The 20,097-nt window shown below is 39.2% G+C and overlaps 1 protein-coding gene across 4 annotated transcripts in view; it reads right to left on the bottom strand.

Annotated features, from left to right (window-relative positions):
• ddr2a (discoidin domain receptor tyrosine kinase 2a) overlaps window positions 1-19,006 on the bottom strand; it is a 29,459-nt gene extending 10,453 nt beyond the window's left edge. For all 4 annotated transcript variants that reach the window (XM_040127670.1, XM_040127672.1, XM_040127673.1 and 1 more), the window contains exons 1-2: window positions 18,876-19,006; window positions 4,575-4,688 (exon numbers count right to left, since the gene is read on the bottom strand). In XM_040127670.1, the coding sequence (XP_039983604.1) occupies window positions 4,575-4,656 (82 nt within the window). In that variant the 5' untranslated portion in view covers window positions 4,657-4,688; window positions 18,876-19,006. The remainder of the gene's footprint in view (window positions 1-4,574; window positions 4,689-18,875) is intronic.
• Between the last annotated feature and the right edge of the window lie 1,091 nt (window positions 19,007-20,097).

Here is a 20,097-nt window from a genome sequence, read left to right as displayed (position 1 = left end):
TGGCTACAAAATTACAAAACCATTTCAATGATAGGTGCGGTGCTCAAACTGCATGTATGATAGCTGTACTAAAACACAAATTGTCAGAAACCGCTTCAAGTGCAACAACAGAAATCTCCAACAAATGATTTAAAATCAAATCAGGGTAGGATAAGATGACAAAGAACATCAATGCTTAAAAATAAAGTGGAACATTTGGAATGATAATATCTGGTGACTAGTAGCTAAAATTTTGTATCTGTCCTTGTGTTACAGTGTTGCTCTTGCAGCCCAGTCCAGCTAGAGGTTATGGGGTTTGAGGTGGTTGGCGTTCCTGCACTTATGAGAGCCAGCAGAGCCTAATTCACACAGAGGTGAAGAGTGTAAACAGGAGTCAAGACGGAGAATGAAATGAGCACAGCGCAGCATCTCCCCTTTTATTCCTACTGCCTCCACACTGGGATGAAACATTGTCAGAAAGACAAAAGGTACTCATGGTGGAAATGTTGGGGTCACTATGTGTATGTCATGTGGTATGAGGTGGTGACATAAGTTTCACAATTTTCCTAAGAAGTCTTGCCAGAAAGATACAGTGATACAGACCACAGACAGTGCAACATCATCAGTTGAGGAAAACACAGCAATTGCCTGGGACATAATTGATGAAAATAGGAATCATTATCAGTCTTTAACCACATCCTAGAGAGAGCCAGAGCGAGAGAAACAGGCTTCAGTATGTCGTGCCGGATGTATGACCGCTCTTCCAAATGTTGGTTTTTGCTGTGTTTGTTTATCTACCCAACCCACTCAGAGGTGACCCCTGGGGTGAGCTGTGGGGGCAGTCGAGTGTGTGCATTTAAACGCATGCACACATGCGCAGATTTAACCTCCCGGCACAGACACACACCACCCCCACCACCCATTAGGCTTCATATTTGGCCACAGCATCTAAAAATACCACCCCAGAAAAAGGTGGAAAAATACCAGCCTTGTGTGGTGTAGGAATAGAGAGAAAGAGAGAGAGAGATGAAGGAGTAACGGACCAAACCCCCCCTCTCACCTCTTGATTTTTACCGCACCCTGACGACTGAAAGGCAGGCTTGTTCTGTAGTGTTTGCTGTCCAACCATTGACTCCAAATACACTCACACATACACACATTGTGTAGTCACGCAAGTTAATGTTCCCATCTGCCACATAATACCTTTCCGTCATATGTCAGGACAGTTTTGGTTGTGTTTGAATGAATTTATGAATTTACTGTCTAATTTGTTACATATTAAAATGTGATCATGTAACTTGCTGAACAGTGGCCACTATAGCCACAAGTGGGAATTACAGGATTACATCTCAAGCTCCTCTTTAGTCAGTTGCTTTAAAGCTGCAGTAATCATTATATTCATTTTCACAATGCAGTGGCTCAAAAGTGTACATGCAATATGAAAGAGGTCACCTGTAGCTAAGAACCCACACCCGAATTATCACCCGTCTCTGCAGTTCTAACAGGTTGTATGGAGCCTCTTAGCACCTTTTAGCTTATTGTTTAGGTTTTATGGCCGGCAACTTTAGTGTTGTGGTTCACTCTCACAGCTCTCACCAGTAAAAAAAAATGCCTTGTTTTATACTGGTGAGTGTCTGCTGGAGTTGTAAATAGGCAACTGTTAGCTTACACCATAACAACTTTATAATGCAATTATATGTCAGTGTTGTGTTTACAACTTGTTCTGCTGCACACAGGTGGCCAAAAAAATCAATTTTTACTGCTTTAAAGACATTGGATTACATTCAGTCAGTTGCTCTAAACAGTGGAATTGGATCACAAACACAAAACAACAAAAATGTCTCCTGGTTACTTATGCTTTGTTTAAAAATTTGTGAAAAAACAAAAAAATGTATATGTGTGAGTTGCTAAAACATAGAGTAGTAATAGTGCAAGTATAAAAAGGTTATAACATCAGCGAATTGGCTCATTAATGTCAAGACACAGTAATATCTATCTAAAGTTAGCTAACATTAGTTAGCATTGGCCACCAGAAGCTGCTGTTCATACCAGACCAAGTAAGACTATTACAGCAAAACTTGAATTAAGCAAAGATTCATTTTTTTGATCATGAATTCAACTTTTGATTGGTAAGAGGAATATCATTTCTTCATTCAGAAATTAATTTTTCTCACTGCAAAGTTATTATAGTGATGAGTGATTTTTATGATTGAAAGAGAACATTCTAATGCACTCCTTCATCCATCTGTCCATTCATTCATTCATTCATTTATTTCATTTATTCGTTCATTCATTCATTTATTCATACATTCATCCATTTGTTTATTTATTCATCCATTCCTTCATCCCTTCATTCATCCATTCATTCATTCATTCATTCATCCTGGATTTATTCGAAACATCCTCACAAGAAGATACCCACACAATAATAATACTGCGTGATATTTGGCTGCTCTGCCCAGACCCACGCTCACATCCACACCTCCTCTTCTCTCTCAGCAGTGAAATAAAGTTCGCCCACTCACGAGTAAAATGGGAAAGACAGGGATGGTATAACTCCATTGCTTGGGAATTTTAAACAGGGGAAAGTTGGCATCACTCAACATCTCAGCTCAACTAAATTCAGCCATGAATATTTCCAGTCTGTGGAAAAATGACCCTCTTCTCAATGCAGCAGAACTAAAGCATTAGACAGAATTATAGGTGGATATAGCCTGCTACCATATATTAGAGCAGGTTGAGATTTGAGCTTTTAGTGACACTAGAGGTGATTGTCGGTGGTTTCTGATTGAAATCCCTTGGGTCAGATTTTAGATACAAAACTTTGTCTTAAATGGTGAACTTGTTGAACTTTGACCATGATCAGATGTACAAACAGTCCTTTCCATGACTTATGAGTGGTCAAATACTGGGAAACGCACACCGCACACACTCGCACAGACACACAAACACACATACACACAAGTGCTGGGGAGAAAGACAGAGCTTATTTCAATGGACTTTCCTGCTGTCAGAATGTCTGGTATGCATTAGCCACAGACTCCAGTGGGATAGCTGGATCCACAGCATGCGTGTGCATGCGGGTATATGCATGTGAGGAGGCACAGACACACACACGCACACACGCTCACAAAAACAAGTAAAAGAAGAGAGACAGGAGAGAGAAGTCCTACTGGGGTCAAACACTCAAAACCTTAATTAAGTCTAGTTGAGAAGATGTCTCGTAAAATATTCATGCATGGAATTTTTTTGGTGGTGAACGCTAAATGGTACAAGATCTAAGATTGTGTATAAAATTTTAAATGTAAAAAGCATCGAATGTTACATCCTCATCTGGTTAAATAGGCCAGAAATGTGGCAGTTAACATATACAGACATACTGTATGCATGAAAGCAACCACAGCATGAACACACAATTTCACTTGAAAACTCCCTCTATAAACACTCTATGATTTCTATCTCACTCACTCTCTCTATTTTTTCCTTCACTTTCTTTAAACTCCTTATAAAACTCTCTTTTATTCTGTTAGTTTTGGCACAAAGAACATATGAATAACAGAGGTTTGAGAGAGTGTTTACATGTGGTGTGTCTGTGTGTGTTTTTGTGCATGTGTGAGAATGATTCAGTGTATGGATAAATGCTCTAGAAAACAGCTGTTGTTAAAAATCTTTAGGTTTAAACGTAAAAATGTTAAGTTTGTAGATTTTCTTCTGAACCAGAGCAGAAAACCCCTTCAGGACAGTTTTAAATATGGCTGTCATCATGACCTCATGTTTGCTTTTATTTTCATACTCTCTCAAAATGTAGTTTGGTTAACAGTTTTAAAACACTGACGAATATAATGTCAAAAGTTTTATTTTGAAATTGGAAGTTGGGTGGAGTAAGTCGGGAGGATGTGGAAGTGATGGGGCATTTTTTTCCACTGATGGGTTTTTCTTTTTCTTTTTAAGCACTACTTGGCAAAGTGAGGTCAGTGTGACCTGTAAACTCTGCGTTGAACCTTTTAGACAAAACCATCATTAATAACTGTTTAGATCTTAGTATATTCAGTCATTATCCTTTCAACAATGAGGAAAACTCAGCCTGATGACAGAAGCTTTGAGACTGAAATCATAAACAGTAGCCAGTTCAAGGTTTTTACTGGCAAATATCTGCTGTATTTCTACTACTTCAACAATAACCAAAAACGTTTTTTTATTTCCTGTTTGACTCTGTCTCTGCCCACCAAATATTGCTACTCTAATTCCTTAAAAAAAACAAATTGGTCCCTTTTCATTGACGTCACAAAAGCCACCCATACAGTGGAGCGAGAGCTGGAGAAAGACGTGCATGCTGGGATCAAAGAGGCCAAACCAGAGAGAGGGGACCACATGGCTCCCACAAAGCAGTACTTATTCAAAATCTGAATCAGTCACAGTCAGGACTAGCAGACTGCAGCACCAAACCCAAAAACACTAAACCAAAACTCACAAAAGTCATTTTATAGTATTCACAAAGTCTTGAATATGATCTCATTGCAGTCTGAGCATTCGATTATAGATGCCCAAATCCTGAAAAGTGGAAATGAAGTTTGCCCTCTAATGGTGGCACATACCCGGGTTGACCTGTGCTGTGACAGCTCCTAACAGGTAGAGGAGGATGAGCAGAAGGAAGTGAATGTCCCACAGGTGCTTCATCCCAAACACATGCACAGAGACAGGCTTCCAATCTGAAAGACATGATGGAAACAGCAGGTTACAGAAATGTCAGTGACACAGTTTAAAATAGCTCACTATATAAGCTGCTGCATGAACACGGTTTATTATGAATTTACTACTCCATATTCATGGGAACCAAACATTTGCTTAGATATATAAAGGAAAAAAAGGAGATTAATTGGAAGCACGTTTTTATTTCACTCAATAAAAGACATAAAAATTACCACCTCACAGTGGAATTTCCATTTCTTTAGTGGTTTATCACACTATGAGACGAGGCCTTTTAAATTCTAACTGTGGTGATATTTCAGTATCAGCCATACAAGACAGTCTCAGTTCATATGGAATTAAAATGCATGTTTTTATTTTTTTAATTGTTCATAATACACGCTAATTGTAGGAACAAATGATGAATGAATTAATGACTGCAAGGACAAATGATGGCAAAAGAGACACTGAGACACTGAGTCACAGACATGACTTCAGCTGGACAGATGGAGCGCCAACAAGCCGCCTCCAACTGACCACTTAGTCCAACAGCAGAGAAAAACAACTAGTTTCAACTAGTTTCTGTCCACATTTCATGTATGATTTCACAGCCCAAATGTAGAAGTAAAAAAAAAAAGGACAAACAAGGAAATGCTGATATCTTTTGTACTGTCACATAAAACTTTGCTTTTTTAAATGTTTACAATGCGGAAGGGATGTGTTCAGTTACACGATTAAGCAGTTTTCACCCACTTTAGCAAAAGCTTCCACTTACTGAAGTATGCTTCACTTAAACGGCTTAGTAGCTACTCGGAGAAACCAACTGGGGCACTTTTACTGCTGCTCAGAGTCTCTGTCTTAAACTGAGGTTTGTTTAAATCGTTCATATCTTGTTAATCATACCCTATGTAACGGAATTATGCACACCTTTCATTTCTTATATTAGTCAAAAAGAAACATTGATATCTCACAAGTTTTTTGATGCTTTCTTAAAATTTTAGTCACTATCTAATGATTTTGTGTCTTTATTGTTGTACAGGCAAAAGGCTCCAATGTAAATACTAAAAGACATCACCAAAGCAGGGTTATCTAAACCCAATTATACACGACGCAAAACAAAACTACCAGAGCACTGTGGGAATTTTCACAGAGGGAAATTAGAGAGAGAGAGAGTGCGTGTGTGTGTGTGTGTGTGTGTGTGTGTGTGTGTGTGTGTGTGTCAGACATTTCCTGGTCTTCATCACAGGCCAAAAACAACATTTTCCTGACATCTCCCCATTGAAATAACAGAAGGATCAGCAGCATGCCACTCCGAGCTGTAGCGCTTCGGTCTGAATCACAGTACAAGCCTTCATTCACATACTGTTCAATAATCAGCTGTCAATGGCTGTACTTTATTATAATGGCCCTGTTCCCAAAATCTCATATACGCTTCATTCTTGTTGCTTTTTTATATTCAATGGGGGATCTCCACTAGCAGCAAACTTTGTCTGCTAATGCTCCAATTAGCCTCTGTCCACATTAACCTCGACATATATGAAATGCAGGTTCACATGTGCTGCGCTCTGTCTATGGGAAACAAATCCAGGCCTGTTGAGGTCATGCTCAAATTTACATTTGAAATGATACCTGATATTAAAGAACAATTTCCTCAGCTTATCCATGTTGCTTGGCTGACGTGATTGGACGTGCATTTGGAAATATAACACTAATCTTTCTTGAATTGATAACTTTAAAGGATACCTGTAGTAAAAACAACCTCAAACTCGTTTCGTGCGACCAGTGTTGATGAATTTTGTGACACTAATTACAACCTGACTTGCGTCTTTCATTGTGCCCTCACACATGATCTCATTGCTTTTCTTACTTCCATTTCCTGCAGCTTCAGGTTACAGCCACTTCCCACTGAGACTCCTTTTACAGAGCTTAACTCCTCTTAGCTAATGAAACACAAACACCTGATGGCTTGTGTGCATTTGGAAGTCAAGAATATGTGTTTACCATGTGCTGGAGAACATTTATGTAAAGGCTGCTTGTGTTGTATAGAGGAGGAGAATTGACCTTTGGTTCTACATTTGGAGACTCTCAAAGGACTAAACTGGCTTGTTGCATGTTTTAGCCCATTTACTTCAAATCACATACATTTTACAGTACTGCTCACCATTTAGGAAAGTATGCCATTATTTGGGGGGGGGGGTAGTGCCTCAGTTGCCAACATTTCTGGTCCAAGGGGAAATATATTCAAAACTACTGGATTGATTACCATAAAACGTAGCATAGACATAAAAGGTTATCGGATGATGAATTCACTTGACTTTGGTGTTCCCTTGACTTCCCATCATCAGGTCAAAATGTCCACTCCTCCAACACTTTAGTGCATGACAGGATATATCTGAACCGAATAACTGAATCCCCATCAGCCTCAGCTGTGCTGTGAGATCAGGGTTAACATAGCTTGTTATAAAGCTGTTGTTAGCATATGAGAATGTTAAGTGTTAAGATGCTAAATTTAGCATTACCCCAAAAAACACACTGAGCCTGAAAGCTATAGCTGGTCTTTGAGCCAAGCGTGACAAAGCACAGTTAACAGAGATAAAAGCTGAGCCACATCTGACGACACACAGCTGAGCCTAAAATCCTGAGCCTAATATGTCCTAACATGGCCACCACACCAAGATAAGCCTTTTAATTTAGATAACGACATGGCCTTTTCCTCTGGCACCATCCTCACACCAAATGTTACACATCTTGCTCCACTAATGGCGAGGATGTAACACTAACAAAGTTGTTTTTCTTCCGTCCACTGCATTACACGCGCTTGACGGCCTCATGACACCACTGGAATGGATAGAGACTCATACAGTCCTGTTAGATTAATAGATGTATTTTAATGCCATTATATTAACACAACCATTTTTCAGTACATGTCGACACAGTACAAATTCACATACACTCTAATATAGCTTTAAATTTCCCTACCTTGTAAACAACCACAGGTCTCAGCACATATCTGTGTGGTAAGAAAATCTGATTGCAGAGACTTTGAAACTGCTTAACAGTGGCATGAAAATACAGCTGTGTGGTACATTGAAATGGTGGTAAAAAGCGCAGACATCTAAGTTTTGACAGTCAGCCAGTCAATAGCAGCTTTAACAAACTGCGGCTGGGAAATCATACCAACATAAGAAAAAATGGGCATAGAGACTATGCAAATGAGAGTCTGTGTAACAGTCAAGTCTTAAGGCTCAGATGTTGAAGCATCCCACTGGTACATGAACACATCCACCCAGAAGACTCTGCTTAACTCTTTTCCTCTTAAATGGTTTGAATTGGTGAGAAAACATGTGTTGTTGTTTTTTGTTTTTTTACTTTAAAAGCTTTTGCACCAATTTATGCCTTAGGAAGACATATTTCTCACAGTTTCTGTACTTCTCTCCAAAATTACAGCAAGTATGAGATCCAAGCCTTTGCTGATATTCTTATAGTTATAGCATTTATTCTTTTAACTTATAGCATAAGTTAAGTTGAGTATACAGTATGTTGAGTACCAGAAACTGTCTAGATGGTCATGGTTTAGTGAGCGTTAAAATGTGGAAGCGGATTTCCTGTGGATCAGTTGTAGTGCTGTTGGCTCCTCAGGTTGCAGCTGTGTTCTCAGTACCTGTATGAAGCGAACAGCTGTTATTCCACAACAGGCTTCTGCTTTAGTAACATCAGATCAGTCAGCAGTGCTGGAATTACAGGCACAGGTTCACAGTTCTGGAAACTTCTCTTTCGTTCTCGTCTTACAGGAATACAGCAGGAAAAACTTATTCATGTCCTATCTCGGTTTCAAAAATGATCTACTGCAGCATTTTTTTCCCCTTCCACTTTCAATGACATATTTCAAACTTTCAAGGGAAAAAAATGAAGAAAAATAAAGTTATAAGCTTATAAAAACATTGTCAAATCATTTGAAGGTTTAAATTTCAACTTACTGTGGAGAAATTTCACAAGTGTCCATTGCCTTTTATTTGTTATGCTCTTGCTTTCATCAGACTCTGAGTTTTTCCACACAAAGATCATTAGCTGTACATTTTCATAATGAACTATACTTTATTCCGTCAGCCATTTCCTACAAAAAGGTGCAACTTTTTAGTTTGAACAATGAAAATTGATCTTCAAAATTAATTTCAACAACTATATCTTACATTAACACTTTCTCTATTTTAAGAATGCAGCAGAGAGATGGGGAAAGGAGACGGATGTCTGCAACGAGGACCAGCTGCACAAACCTTTCAGTGATAAATTTATTCTCATAGCTCATGAGAGACAGAGCAGGAAAAAAAGAGATCTAGGTCACATAGCCTTCTCCACCTGCACGTCAGAGCAGAGCACAGAGAGGTAGACAGCAGGTTTGTCTGGACCATTTTAATTGGCATAATGGATTGTATACTATGGGCCAGTGAACGTTTTTTGAAATGCTCCTTTAATTGGGAAGAAATTCTGGAAAAATAACTCTTCCAGGCACTGTATGTCTGACACTTTACCGCCAAATAAGCATCATTCAAGAGCAACCAGCAGGCACAGACTGGCAGAGTTTGGTTTGAATATCTCTGAGGCAAAGTCTGATCTCCTCTGTAACCATGGCGTCCAGGTATACTTGGACCGCCTACTTTTTCAGGAGCGTTGAGCTCACTGCTAACTAATGCAAAAGTGAAGAGGTACAAGGAGCGTCACTGGCGAAAAATAGGACAAAGAGGAGGTCAAGATGGACGTGCCAAAGTTGTGTGTTTTGAAGGGGGAGAAAAATGTCTGATGAGGGATACAACTGGAGTCAAAAAAGTAGTGTTGAAATTTTGCTACTGATTAAAACTATAGTATCTAGATGTTCATTATACTACATGAAATTATATACTTTATGTACTATGTGTATTGAAATTTGCCCTGTGTGCAGATATGTTGCCCCTAGCAATGCTAGTGGCGTGGTTCTGGGGATGGCATGTTAGTTAGTCCACGCCTAGGTCCTTAGTGCTAATTATAAGATGTTGAAATGCTAACATGCTAAACTAAGACGGTAAACATTAAACCTGCCTAACTTCAGCATGTTGGCTTTGTCATTTGACATTAGCATTTAGCTCACAGTACCTAAGTACAGCCTCATAGAGCCGCTAGCCTGGTTTAGACCATAAAGTTCTAAATTCAGCCTGGTATGAAAGAATCAGAGCTGAAAAATCGTTCATACCACAACGCAGCACACTCCTGGGTCACATTTATGAAAATAAATCAAAGTCAGTTCCACTGACACTTCTAAAAGCATTCAGAATGGGGAACAGAAAATAAACCTGAGCTGAAAGTGTATAGAGTAATCAAAACAAGGCCCTTTGAAATAGAGAAGCATGTTTGACACTTTTTCACTCTTCAAGTGTCCAAGGGGGCCTTTTCTAATCAAATTTAAATCCAAGTGTTACAGGTTGGGACCAAAGTGAGAAGACACAAGGTCACTCGAAAGAATGAGAGTGAGAGAGGAAAAGGGAAAGAACATTACTTAACCAGTTTATAACTATAGAGAATGACAGAGACGTAACAGAGTTGAGTTTGAGTTTCACATCAGGTCCCAGCTTCGCTCTGCACTACCTCCAGACTATAAGTTATAAATGTCTGGGCAATAACTCATAAAGGAAAACTGGCCTCATATATTCCTACTCCAGAAGACTCCTTTGTCCCCCAGTGAAATATTTTTAGCCATCAGTGTGGTGAGGAGACCCATGTGTGCAGTCCCTCATTCTGATTTCATATGTATCAAAACCCAATATCAATATATTATTCATCTGTACAAACACGCAATCACAATCCTTTTTTTTTAGCACATCTGCATGTCTTCTTTGGGACAGAAAACATAAGTATTATTTCTAGTATGTTCAAGGCTCAATCTGTGTTCATAGTGCAACTCCCTATTGACACTCATGGTTGTGTGTTAGCACTCACACAGACAACATTCAGTAAGAGCGGGAAATATATCAAAAACATAGTAAAGTTGCCCTGCTATTGTCTGTATCATTTTAAACCATTGATAAATTATATCCAGTGGCCAAAGGCCCTAAATAATATTTCCGGACCAGTTGCACATTATGTACCATTTAGCCTCCCAGATTCAAGTGTTAACTGTACACACATGTTATCTGAGGCCCCTGGGCACCAGCTCCACTGGTCCCATCAGTAATCCCATAGTGGATAATAAAAGACCATATGTTTGTTTTATATTCAATATAAACTTCAATTAGTTTGTATTTGGCAATTTAAGCTTAAGGTTGCATATTTGTGTGTACATTTCTAAAAATACATGTGAAGGTAATAATTTAGAGGCAAAATAAATTATTATATATTATATTATATTATATTATATTATATTATATTATATTATATTATATTATATTATATTATATTATATTATATTATATTATATTATATTATATTATATTATATTATATTATATTATATTATAATAACAAAAAGCTGAGCATACAAACAGTCAGACCTACTTTTCTATATCTCAAAATCTTTTCATAACTACCAGCATGTTTGAGCATGACAGGCATGTAAAGTACAGGAACTTTCTCCCAGTAGATCACATAGAAAAACTAAACCATATGTGGTAAATTTACTTGCATGTAGTGGCAAATGACTGTATCTACTGTACCAGTGGGATTTATGGCCTATCACTTCACATTAAACACAATATCTAACATGTCAGTTACTCACCTAAACTAGTATCTGTGTCCAGATATATTCATAGATATCTGCGGCTAAAGCGCTCAATCACAGCCCCATTCAGACTGGACATTTTACAGAAAGAACAAACTTGAATCACTCTGACTGGACCTTTGTTTGAATTCAAACAGCTTATTATAAACGCCAAATGTTAATAGGCAGCAAGCAGAGTTTATTGTATCAACTTGGCATACAGAACGTCTATTGACTTGAATTTCTGCTTCTGGGGGAAAAAAAAGTCTGTGCCCCATAAATATCATCTCCCCCTCGGCCAGTTCAGGAAGTGGTGAAGGACAGATACTCCCCTCAGAAACTCACAAGCTCACAGAGCTAGACCAAGAAATCAGACGGAAGACTTAAATGCATCCATGAGTTCGTAAATTTGTGCAATTCATCAAAGAAGTCATAACTAACTATTCTAGCCACTTTAATAAATATTAAGACTTCACTCATCAACATCCACCTCAATGGTTATTCAACGTTTGTCCCTTGAAGCTTGAAAGACACTCATGCATTCAGTAAGAGCTCACTGCTATGTCCTCCTGCACAACTCTGACACTGCAAACAGGATAGCGGTTTTACTTTGTTTGATTCCCAGGCTTTTTTGTTTGTATAAATAATCTGATTTTCTTGGGAGGGTCGAGCCCGGCACACAGAGTAACATTGGTGTACCACCAGGTCCTGCACCCTGGGAAAAGCCTGTAAAGTCAACACACAGGTTTACTTGGCTCTGCTCCCTGCCTCTGTCTCTCTCTCACACACAGCAGCGTCAACATTTGGGGTTTTACATGGGCTCCAGCAGAAGCGGAAGCCACCAGCAGAGGTTCAGCAGGTCAAGAACAACTGAACATTTCACCATTCAGCCACTGAAAACTCCCCTCTATCTGCTGCCATTAAAGGAGGAAGGCACAAAGGTCTGAAGTTTTGTAAAATTACATCTCTTCTTTCATAATCATACATCTCAAATGCAGGTCATAATCTTTGTTAAACTGTATGAATTCATGTTGATCAAAATCTGAAATGTAATTACAATACTTTCACATAATTAGAATAACACTGTGACAAGTTAATTTGCAAATTTAACACATTATGTTAAACATATTATATCAAAATGTTGGATGTTGATTACATGCTTTCACATCTAGTCACGGTTCATGCTTTTAATGAATGTAAATTATAATGAGAGCAGTTTAACGAGGAACAACACGAGTCTGTATTTTCCTTGTTCCTTGTTACACTGCAGTGACTGTCAAGAGATTATCCAGACAATCATTACAGCTGTAACATGCTGGGTTTATGAGCTGCGAAGAACAAGGCAGATCACATTTTACTCTGGTTCGTTTCTACAACCTCAACCCAAAAATGATGCCTAGGACTTCTAGCTACAAAGCGCATATACAGTATATACTATAAGGGTGTGTGTGTGTGTTTACGCACCCTGTTGGTGCCAGGCCTGATTGCTATACAGTGTGCCAATATGCTATGCACCATGGCCGTCCACATGTGCTTTCTATTACATCCTCTTGTTTCTCCCTTAAGGCTGTAACATATCATCACAGATATTTTATTTTTATGGGAATGCATGAAATCCAAATCACATCTCACAATCAGACCCAGGTGGAGACATGTAAACACACAGCAGTAAAATGAGGTGCACATAGGTGCATGTAGGCTTACACTTACGAACGCACACACACACACACACACTCACTCACACACGTATTAAATTTGCTTGACTGGAAGAGAAAACAATCCTCTATTGTCTGGGTAAGACACCTGGGGAGAAGTTAATTATAGGATATCTCACACCACGAATCCACATGTAACAATATACAAGCTAAATTTGAGTGTTGCACTGTGATAAATTGGATAAAAACAAGACTCTGCTCAGTAAGCAATAGTTTTACAGTAATACCAAACCAAAAGCTAAAAAGCTGAGGTCCTGGGCTGCTTCTCAAGCTGAGATACTATACATATCGAAAGCTTTAACTCTAGTGAATGTTGTCTCTGTGCCCTCTCTTGTGTCATGTCCTGCTGTATTGAAATTTTTCTTTTACAAGGAGGTCAGAGGTCACACTCAGCTACAGAGCTGCACGGCAGGAGCCGGTCTAGATTCTGTCTTTATGCGTGCTGGCATGGGGGCATGAAGGTGAGTGAGGATACACTCTCTATAATGTGATGACTTTCTCCCACCCATATAGTGTTTAATAAGGCTTTATTAAACACTATATGGGTGGGAGGGGCTTTCCTTTAGGTTAGACAAGCTCAAGCAGGGGCACACCTGCTGTAACACCCCACTTATGGTGCCTTTAGGGACCTTTAGTTGACTGAGGACATGAACTGTTCAAGCCAGTGTGCAGGTGCTCATAAAAGGCTACCAGCTGCTGTTTAGAGGCCACAAGGGAGAGAGAAAATGAGAAACTGCAGGAGAGGCTCTTGGCCCACTTACTTCACCTGTAAACACTCACACACAGATTCAGCACTGTATCTAATCTGCCTGCTAAATCTAGCAACAGCATTTCAACAAAGACTCATAAATGTTCATTGTGAATATCGTGCAATGACAAGGCCTGTGTTTGTTATGTAAGGAGAGTAGCCTAAAATCCTTGACTGGAAATCCATTTTGATTGAATATCCAGGGCCTGAACCTTACAGCTACACTGTCAGATTGGAAAAACAGCAGCCCACGCCAAGAGACTTTTTTTTTGTTTTTCCATTCCCCCGTTAAAGCAGAGGTCCGTTCCCAGCACACTGCTTAAATCAGGAGCATTTGTGAATTCAACTACAACAAGGAAGTGCTTTCTTAAGTTCGAAAAAAGTACACCTGAGTTCTTAAACAAAGTATGTAATGACCGGCACTGAATATTGCATCTTATCAGAATATACACTCACCACTTTTCGAACTGAGGAAGGAGCTTTACCTTTGCTGAGGACAATACCATATTCTGCTCTACTCTGCAGGAAATTAATGAATGAAGTAATGTACACACAAGCATCACTGATACTAACACAGTAACACACAGTGGTGCAAGAAGCAATCAGACCTTTTACCTAAGTAAAAGTATGAATACAAGAATGTAAAAACACTCCAATACAAAGTATTATCAGCTAAACGTACTTAAGCTATCAAAAGTAAGAGCCCCCATGAGTAATGTATTATCATGCTGTATATGACATTATTAGATTGTTTATACTGATGTATCAATGTGTGTTCAGCATTTTACTGTTGTAGCTGATTGAGGTAGAGCTGGTTTTAACTACTATACTGTATAATATATACTAGGGGCCTGGCCCCTCCAAAGGATCCCAAGATAAGTCTTAGGGGTCGTGAGATGATTAATGGGAGAGGAAAGCAGAAAAAACAAAGTTCTGCTACACTTTTATCTAATCTTTTCTTTTTGTGTGTGAATACCGGATAATTTGAACAGTTATTTCAATGAAACCATCTGAAAAGTTTATAGGGGAAACATCTATTCAGAGGAACTACTAACAACTGCAACATGACAAGGGACCCCAACCAAAAAAAACAAAGGCCAAAAAGGTTGGCTACTGTACTTATACAGTACAGCACTTGGCTATATGTACTTTAAAATTCAGATAAAACTAGTTGCAACAACAAAGATAGTAAAAGTTTTATAAAAAGCCCAGTGTTGTCCGCACAGCAAGATTCGTCAGCAGTGACAACTCATTCATTGCCCGGGCTGTCAGTTGTACACAGTGGTAGCCTGCAGCGTGTCATGAGGTCCATTTGATGTTGAAATATTACCTCAGATCCTCCCTGACAGCCTGCAATTAGGACAGACAGAGGGAACTGAGAGACATCGAGGTGGAGAGACAGATAATGAGCATCAGACAAACAGACAAACAGAAAGAGGCTGCCGCATGTAAACAGGGGAGAGAGAATGAAGACTTAACGGAAGAAGAAAAAACCAAGGCCTCATGTGCAAACACAGAGGAGGTTGTGTGTTACTGTCTGTGTGTGCATCTATCCTTTTGCTCCTATATAATTATTTGGTTTGGTGATATCTGTGTTCAGAATAAGACCACTGACCATCTGCCTGCTCGAGCAGGCTTCTCTGTAGCCTGGATCAAAGAAGCAACCTTAAATTCACTTCATTAATTATTCCACAAGTGAAAATATCACAGGAGAAATCAAATTTGTGTCCTATTTCCTGGAACCAGAGCTAAATCACCTCTAGTTTTGGAAGCAAACCTCAAGTCAGAGACAAACAAGTAATTCAAACTCAGAAATAAGAGGGGCAGATGCAGACCTTCTTTAGGCTTCATGTAACCTAATCCCCCCTAAAATGGTAGGTGATGAGTGAGGTGCTGGTTTGGGCAGGGTGGAAGTTCAGGCACGTGCGTGATGATAAGTCAACAGCGCAGTATTTTAGGGATGGTGTTCCCTTAAAATGCTGCTATTTCTACCAAATTACAGCATGCCCCTCAGCTAGAGAGAGCACACAGCTGGTTTTCTCTTGCCAGAGGCATTGATTTGAAAACACTTCCAATCAAACTACGTCGGCGTCGAGTTACAGCTAAGCTAAGTAAGCACCGGGTGCCTCCAGTGCAATGTTTTGGATGTGGGGTTGAAATTACAGCCTTTGCTGTGGCATGTGATTTAGGGTCTGTATGTGAGGATGTCAGTCAGCCTTCGAACTCTAGAGGGAAGGGCTACTAATTGAAATGACATGTTAGAAAGATGCAGTGATAACACACTCCTTATGTGGTTCCATCTATACTCTCTCTCTCATTCTGTCTACCCCTGTTTGTGTGTGCGTGTTTGCCTATATATAAATTAAATCAAATTACACCCAGATAATGGAGTGATGGCTTAGAATCAAATCCCCCTTGAACGTTCCCTCCCTCTCTATTTTCCAACTGTCTGGAGAAATAAAAAATACTGAATATGAGTACATTATACACTTCCCTCTGACTTCCACCACAGGCATTTCGTATATTTCCTTGTCATAAGCAATGGCTTCTCCATTCTGCTTTGACCAAGAACTTGTTTACCCTGATAAAGATGGTTTCCTATTTACCAGCCCCAAAAGCACAACAACAAAGAGAACTTAAAGGAGAAATCCATGCCCTGATACTCTTTACACTGTCATAAATTGTCAATCTGTGGTGATCAGTGCGTTCCAGGACTGAAGTTGTGGTCAAGTTTTGCAATGTCACTTTTTGTTTTCTGCAGCTTGCTTTGTCTACTTGTCCTTCCATTACTTCTTTGTTCTCCAGATTTTGGCACAGCACAGAGAAAGTGGCTGAACTTAAGTGGAGAGAGGAGAATGGATCACAGAATGAGAGGAAGAAAGTGAGTTTCTGTAAGTAGGAAAAATCATGTTACACTCCTCACTCAAATCAATATGTGTCACGGTCCTGCGCTGCAGAAAGTGCAGAAATTAGTCTTTCTACCTGCTTCTTCACCAATGGATTTCTCTCTGAATACCGAATATGAACATGTATATTGAACATCACTGATCATCATCAAATTACACAAAACCCTGATGTTTACTATTGATGTTTTAGATAGTTGAAATATTTCACATGTTGTCAATAAAGAAAATATGTAGGTATGACATTATGTCATCTACAGAGCCGTTTTTTGCATGGAAAAAGGTTTATAAAAACCTAAATTGTCTCATCTGTGCACAGCACATTCAAAAAAAGAGTCTGGACAGTGCTTCTGCATTTTAAAGTAGAATCTCCCTTTAAATGACAGTGCTAAAAGACTGAGTTGCATTTCTGTCTTTAGTCTCTCTAAATCTCAGAACTACAATAAACAGTAAACCTTTCTGAAACCCCTGAAAGTATCTGCTGTACACCCTGCCTGTCGGCCTGCAATAAATGATTATTTTCATCATCATTAATCAATAGATTAGAAATAATGATGATAAGGATAGATAAGAAATATAATATGTGTAAATAACTTTCATTAGCGTTAACAGTAGCGTAAAACAGAAACGAGCAGCAAATCTTCACATTAGAGGCTCAGGAAACAACAAATATATGACCAAAGTACGCACATATAAACTGAAATTTGTTATTGATTAATTATCAGTTTAACTAACTGATAATTAATCATAACATGAGTAACTAATGTCACTCATGTTATGAAGGCCTTGAGGTCAGCATCAGCTATTATTTGCCATAAGGCCATATTCTTAATAAAAACAAAGAGCAGTCATGTGTACAGATATAAAAACTGCCCAGTCATACACACAAACACACACACATACGCGCGGCTACCATGAATGACCTCGGGAGCACCTTGACTCTCCATAACAATTATTCCATTGATCAGCACCACCTCCCCCCGAGTCTGTCGTTGACTGCTCAGGTCATCGAGTGCTGCTTCACATGTCAGAGCTGTGAGCTCATATGTATTCTCAGCTCTTCAGGTAACTCCTCTGTTGTAGGGTTAACTTACCAAATAACTTCAGTGAGGTAGAAAAGAGGCCTCTGTGTGCACATCTGTCACCTACATACCAAAGCAGGATACCTACATACCATCTACGTAATACCTACATAACAATGAAGAACGCACACACCGCTTCCATGACAAAAGCAGGATGTGTGTTCGAGACAGAAATCTTTTTCAAAGCTGTAACTTGAATATCCAACATTTCATCAGCTGACCACAGTGAACTCAGGGGAGAATCTAAGCAACCATAAATGAGTCAGTTGTTTAACTTTTCCAAAACATTCTTCTAGCTTCCCCGCCACAATAGAGCAAACAAAATGTGTTGAGCTTGATGCAGTGAAATAAGAGTCATATAATTTTTATATTAGTTACACCTCTTTTACCGCTCCTAAAAAGGAGTGTTGGTGCTATTCTGCACAGTAGAGGAATTTGTATGGTGCAGTAAACACTGTCCAGACAGACAAAATTACACTTAAATTATTACAGCTCCGACCCGACTGAGGACGCAGAATTTTATGCATGTTCGAAAATAAAAATAAATTTTTCAAAGTTGAGGAGATCGGCTTCCTCTCGCGTTTTGATGAATTTTAGAAAGAGAAAAACCCGTCTTCTATATTCTTTTCTTCCTTCGTGATCATTATTTGAAATGAAAAGGTGTTTAAATGAAGGACTCACATTCTCAACCAACCACAGCAAAGTGAAAACATGTGTAATAGCCTTTGTTAGAAACAGCTGGATCTGCAGCAACAGAGCGGAGGGGAGTTTGAATCTGGCACGGCATCGTTCTGCTCGGCTGTCCACTCTTCTAGTCTGCCATGCAAACAGCAGCCACTTCACACAAAATGTATGTGGAGTATAAACATGCAAGTAGGACTATCACAGTGGAATTCATCAAGTAAACCTTATGGCATCCACATAGGTTTCAAGAGAGCTGATCACTGTTTGAAGTCTCAACTTTACAGTCCAAACAAAGACAAAACAGAAAAGGATATCGTGTTAAAGGTGAAAATTGTAGCAGAAAAGGATGACTTACTTCTAAGATGTTTTTTTTTCCTTTCAGACCATTTGTTCAGGGATGGTTTTAGATTATTCCACTGAGAGTCAGACGGCTGGATGTTACAACCCGAGCCCTTCTCTCGCTCTCTTGCTCACTCTCAATCCGTCAGTCGCCTCCACCAGGACTAACTGGGCTGATGTAAGACACTCCTGCACATAGGGAAAAAAAAGAGAGGGAGAGGGAGAGAGAGAGGGAGGCAGGGAAAAAAACTTTGCATTCTGTGGATTCTTGGGAGCATGCCAAAGTCCCAGAATTCCACATGCCACACATAAGGTTTCAATTAAGGTCGAATCCAATGCTCAATCAGAAAGCTTTCTTCCTCCTGAAAAGAGCCTTTCTTTTGACAGCTGGAGGCTAAAGCAACTATAATTCAAGGTAATGTTTGTGTTGCTATCCTCTGAAGAAATTTCTCTGTCATTTCATAACAGATTTATAGGACATGTTTGTGTCTACTGTCTCAGATGGTTTCACATTAAGTTTAAAATGTTATAATGACTGTAATATAAAATCATACTACACATCTGTTGAGTTTGATCATAAAAAAAAAAAATCCTGATCTTTGATTATAGTTTAAAATCTGCTTTTGTATTAAAGTCAGTGGAACCAACACTGCGGTTCGTCAAAGGTTTAATAGTCAAACCAGATCCATGAAAAATGTGAGTCAAGTGTCAGAGAGAGGTTGTCTTCTGATCACGTCATAAAATGTGTGTTTTGCTGCTCATGTGGCCTGAACTATTTGACCAGGCTAAAGACATTCAATGGTCATTTGGAAATATGAAGGTTTTATTCAAAAGACAGGCTTCAGGTTTTTTCTGGTTTCTTGATGTGTAATAGCCGCCTGTTGTGTTTCCTGAGAAGGAAGACATACTATCCTGCAACAAAGTGGACTACAACGGCTTGAACATTTCAATTTGGATTTAGGGGATTTGGATTTTAAGGATTTTATTGATTTTATTGTCTACTTGAACGGAGGTTTTTCTCGGCTGCTTTTGCACATTTTTAGCCACACCAGCGCCCTAGGGATGGCAATATCCATCTGTTGGTCTGTCCGCCACTTTGGTCCAGATTGGAATATCTGAATTACTTGATGGGTTACCATGAAATTTTGTACAGACACTAATGGTACCCAGTTTTAGAGTTTGGTGATGACTCGACTTTTCCACTAGCACCACCATGAGCTTGACATTTGTGGGTTTGA

This window comes from Xiphias gladius, chromosome 6, assembly GCF_016859285.1.
Source record: "Xiphias gladius isolate SHS-SW01 ecotype Sanya breed wild chromosome 6, ASM1685928v1, whole genome shotgun sequence".
Classification (NCBI taxonomy): Eukaryota; Metazoa; Chordata; class Actinopteri; order Istiophoriformes; family Xiphiidae; genus Xiphias; species Xiphias gladius.
This window is presented reverse-complemented; position numbering and strand designations above follow the sequence as displayed.